General features: G+C 35.1%; 1 protein-coding gene across 1 annotated transcript in view; it reads left to right on the plus strand.

Moving 5' to 3' along the window:
- The first annotated feature begins 1,994 nt into the window (after nt 1–1,994).
- Nucleotides 1,995–4,993, plus strand: part of LOC116338656 (dynein heavy chain 10, axonemal) — a 55,992-nt gene continuing 52,993 nt past the window's right edge. The window contains exons 1-7 of the mRNA XM_031764065.1: nt 1,995–2,235; nt 2,641–2,703; nt 2,904–2,927; nt 3,125–3,201; nt 3,761–3,884; nt 4,024–4,471; nt 4,622–4,838. Coding sequence (XP_031619925.1) covers nt 1,995–2,235; nt 2,641–2,703; nt 2,904–2,927; nt 3,125–3,201; nt 3,761–3,884; nt 4,024–4,471; nt 4,622–4,838 — 1,194 coding nt within the window. The remainder of the gene's footprint in view (nt 2,236–2,640; nt 2,704–2,903; nt 2,928–3,124; nt 3,202–3,760; nt 3,885–4,023; nt 4,472–4,621; nt 4,839–4,993) is intronic.

Here is a 4,993-nt window from a genome sequence, read left to right on the forward strand (position 1 = left end):
TACAATGTAATTCAAGCGATGGAATATCGAAGCGTTGCTTATAGTAAACTTGACGATCACAAATAAACGGAAATTGCATAAAAAAAACCGAAACACTATTAACATTCAAAAAGCTACAACAACAACCAAAATTACTTACCTTTTAAAACCTGATAATCTTTGGATATTTTTTCATCATTCGTTGCCAAAACATTTTCAAGATTTATTACCTCATGTTCATTATCTAATTTAGATGACACAGTACCATTAATTACTATCAACAGCGCATAAATGCCAACCCACATTAGCAATTCCATCTCGTTTTTTTATGTATGAATTTTTGGTTTTGTCGTCGTTTTTTTCTTTCTTAAATTTTTTCCCCTTATTATCGGTTATTTCTTGGTAAGTCGTCAAACGAAACACGAAAACCAAAGAAGAAAAGCAACAACAATGATAAAGATAAAAAACGGCCGTAGCATATAGCACTGAGACAGTGGTTTTTGTCTGCACTTAAGAATACTAGAACAATAAAGCGTAAAATCCTACGATAGAAGAAAACATGAGGATCCGCTCGTTCGTTTGTTTTGCTTTGAAATGGTTAAAGGAAAATCTCGGATAAATATTCTTTCACTCTACTAACAGTAGCAGCAGCAGCACAACGAAATTTGAACGAAGAAGGAAAAAAAATGTTTGAAATAAGTTTTAAAGTGCACAAAATAAGTAGCTAAAGGAGTTAGCGCAGCAACGATGTTTACCGTCGGAAACTGTTCAAAGTACTGAATAATGGACGAGTAAAAAAAAAATTCGTTGTCTCGTGTATGAAACATGCAGCCGTATCTAAAACGTAATTGCTTTTGATGCGTAATTTAATAAATCGACTTTTAGTCGACCGACTAAGGCAAAAAAAAGAAAAAGAGAATGAGCTGACAAAGGCGACAAGCTGATAAAAAACTTGTTTATCTCTGGTTCTCTTACACTGGCGCATATACATATCCCTTTTACTCTTGCTCGGTACTAGGCTAATCCCGTACTTATTGAACTTTCAATATGGTCTCAGGCAAGTCAACTGAACTTAATCAGTTTTAGCAGTGGCGTGAATTAACAAATAACCCAATGGATTTCATTTTCACTCGTTTCACAAATTCTAAAAAGCATGACTAACCCATTTTCGATACAATAAAAATGAGTTTAATACGTATTTATTTACGTATACGGCACATCGGCCATTCAACCTGAAGTTTTGCCTGCGTTTAGCATATCACACAAGAATTCAATAGGTTACATACAAAATGAAAAAGCAAAAATAACTAGCAAACGATATTCGTACTTTTTCGCTGCATATCCATTGAAAGTTGAACAATCAAAATGCCAAAGCTTTTGGGGTTTTGAACTTAATTCTTAATGAATGGCATAAGTTAAAAACGAAGCACTTTTGATCCGTTCGATTTGCAGAAATGTGAACATACAGTGTTGTATCCAGGCTGGACGTGGAAAAGAAAAAAATAACGGTAAAAAAATTACGCACAGTTCAAAGATCAATCGAATAAAATGGTATCGATGGTAACGACTGTAACGATGGAAACGTTTGTAAACTTTATCCATGGTATCCGTTTGTATAACGTCCTTTCAACTCAAACGGTACATGTGTATAACGAAGGTTCTTTTACCGTATCAAATATTTGTTGTTTTTATTTCAAACGTGCTATTTGCAAACAAATGAAAAGAGTTTTAACCGTAAACGACCAAAACAAAAGAAACATCAAGTGGCTAATTAAATTGCATAAATAATTTTTTTTCTCGTTCTCAGAGTGCAAGAGAAGCAACAACAAAAGAAACAAATTGAACAAAAAAAATGTATACATACAAAATGGCTTTGAAAGCGGAAATGGTTTGCGTTTTCTAAAGTTTCCATATCTTGAACTTCGTTTTGTGTTTACTTTTTTGTCCGAAAGTTTTTTTAAAAATATAATTTAGTTTGCATTGGCCCAGCAAGTGGCTCTCGACCACTTGCAGTCATGGCTCATTTGCCACAAATCGATTTTCGCTACCGTTGGCTAAGTGAAACCATTTCGAATGCACTCGGTATTATTGATACAAGTTTTGCCGAGCAATTAATTGCCGAGCACAGCGATTTAGTTGACGCATTTTTCAATGACAATATATATGAAGAAGCCGATGCTCGAAAGCAAATTCTCTTCGTTTGGCGAACATTTTACGATAAGCTGGTGGAAGAATCAATAACCGTACTGGAAGAAGGTAAGTGAAACAATTTAATTATCTGTGATCTGTGTGCTTGCCACAATCGGAAAACGGTTCAATTTTATAAATGTGTGTCACATTAATTTAAATATGGGAATTCAGTTGCGCCTCCAATATTGCCACAGGAGCCGATTAGAAAGAAAGGCAAAACCAAAGGTACAAAACTATTTTCGACATTTTCAGTTTGTATGCATATAATAATAATTCAACTCTCTGCTCGGGGTATTTTTTCGGTTTGTTTGTTTGTTGTTGCTCTGGGTGCGGTTTTTACCACATTTTCAAACCGATGCCGATACACACGGTACAAACATCCAACAATTTGTCCAACCACATTCGTTCAACAACGACGATTGCGGTAAAACGATGAAAATTTGCGCGTATCCATACGCATATTAAATACAGGTAAAAAAACAAAAGACACTGACGCAACAGATGCTGATGGCTCTCGACCGAACTCAGTTGGAGGTATGTTTTTCGGGATTTTACACTTTCAATTCAACTGAATTTTATAATATATTAAAATTGTTGAACAAAATAATAACTCATTTCATTTGAATTTTTAATCAATTCAAACGCTTAAATGGTTGGTAATATGTCGATTTTCTCTTGTCTCTTTTGCACACTATCTCACTATCTCTCAACCTGGTGTATGAATGTGCTTTCAGGTTTTTCGGATGAAGAAACTGAAGGTAAAAATACATGCATCCTACCTACTAACACATATATAAATACATACCTATGCACATTTAAATACTGAATTTCACCGTTGCTCATTTATTGTAATAATAACTTCGGTATTCACTATTTCTGCTTGTGATTTATGGTCCAACATTGGCCGTTTCATTTTGGTATTGACGATATATTATGGGCGCACACACACACACAGGCAAGAGAAAGGGTAAAGGGAAAAAGAAGAAAAAACCGCCTAGTCGACCGCCATCACCAGTTTACATTGAAGTTCAGGTAAGCAAATAATTTTGGCTCAATTGGAAAAACAAACCTTTAAAAAGTGAACGAAACTAAATGTACGGCTAATTGAAAAACTTTGAAAATTTATTTGCCATCAAATTACAAAGTGTTTTCGCTATGCGTTTACATAAATTTAACTTTGGCATGTTTGGAAGAGAAATATCCGGGACTATATTATATTGAAAACTGCCACACGGCTACTGGCATTAAGCCACAATGCACAAATGTATGCCAAAGCACTTTGGCATAATGGAACCTTTTGCTTCGCTACTGATTTTCTATTTATCCTTTCTCTTCCGTCGCTGTTCCTTCACAGCGTCATTCCACAAAGCAAAAGCGTTCCGCAATGCTCGTTTGCCGGCCTCACTTCTAAGTGGCGACGAGTGGCAATGTCGAAATCTCTCTAGGATTTCACATTTGAAAGTTGGGCACATGAAATTGGCCAAACATAAAGTCAATGACTATGACACGAAGAAAATAAATACGAAGACGATTATGAAGAGCAGTGCATATCGTGTACATTATTTAAATAAGTTTTCATTTTCATTTTCAGAAAATTATTCAATCGTACGTGAAGACGCCGATTTTGCATTGTTATTTCGGTACATTGCATCCAGCCGATATTGATCCTAAGGCAAAATATGTGTATTTCTTGCGAAGAAATACCGCAAAAATTGGTATTTAATAAAAACAAAGTTTTCCGCGTGCTCACACAAACTTTAAACATAGTTTTATTAATTATTATTTGTGTGTTTTGTTTCTATCTTTTTTTTTCTGGGTGGCGAAAATATTCAATGTATGCTGAATATGGTACAGAGATGCAAGAAACATACGAACAATGTTTGGTTGAAGTACCGAAAAGATTTATCACGGGATCGGTGAACGGTCAATTTATCGATTCAATGAAGAAACTTGCACAAGAAATAATCCCACTTGCACTCAATAATCAATTTCAAGAACCAAAAATTACAAACAGCATTTCACTTGAACTTGAGCACCGTGACGATGAAGACGAAATGAACACTAATCAAAATATTGAGCATTCAATCGATTCCACATACACATCACGTCCCTCCGATTTTCGCATCAAGCCAATTTGCAAAAGTATGACTACTGAATTTGTCGAACATCATGAACAGCAAAATTTTGAACACATCATCGACCAGCATCGCATAGACGCCCATGCCACAGAGACCGCTTCACCAAAATCGATACGTAAACTTTTTGACGACTTTATTGCTGATTTCAATGCATCAGTCGAACGGTATTGTGAAACTGAAATCGCATATAAACTCTTCTCTCTACTCGAATTTTTCTTCTTCTTAATTCTTCATTGAACTTCATAGAAAATGCCGATTTTGAGCTCTTTCCATCTTTCGGTGATTTATTTTACTTTTTCTCATTTTACTGTTAGAAATCTATCGTTTACTGTGACTGGTGAGTTCAATTTGTTTTTCACCGCATACAATGCGCCCGGTCAAGAAAATATCACTGACGAAGATGACAAGGAAAAAATTATGGTCGAACCGATAATTGAATCGATTGAAAAGTGCACCAAAGAACAATTGGAGGATATCATAAACGGTTGGATGCGATACATAACAAAAGTTTTTAGGTTCTACGAGCAAAAGGTATTTGAGAATGTTGTTTTTGTTAAATCTGATAGCGAATTGGTTGCATCAACCGAATTTTGAGCTCACAAAACCTTCAAATATTTTTTAATGTTTTCTTTCAATCAACTGTCAACTGTCAAACAGTAAACAACACTTTTTCTTAGCTCCGTAGT

This window comes from Contarinia nasturtii, unplaced genomic scaffold (genome assembly GCF_009176525.2).
Source record: "Contarinia nasturtii isolate CC-2019 unplaced genomic scaffold, AAFC_CNas_1.1 Cnas_scaffold_414, whole genome shotgun sequence".
Taxonomy (NCBI): domain Eukaryota; kingdom Metazoa; phylum Arthropoda; class Insecta; order Diptera; family Cecidomyiidae; genus Contarinia; species Contarinia nasturtii.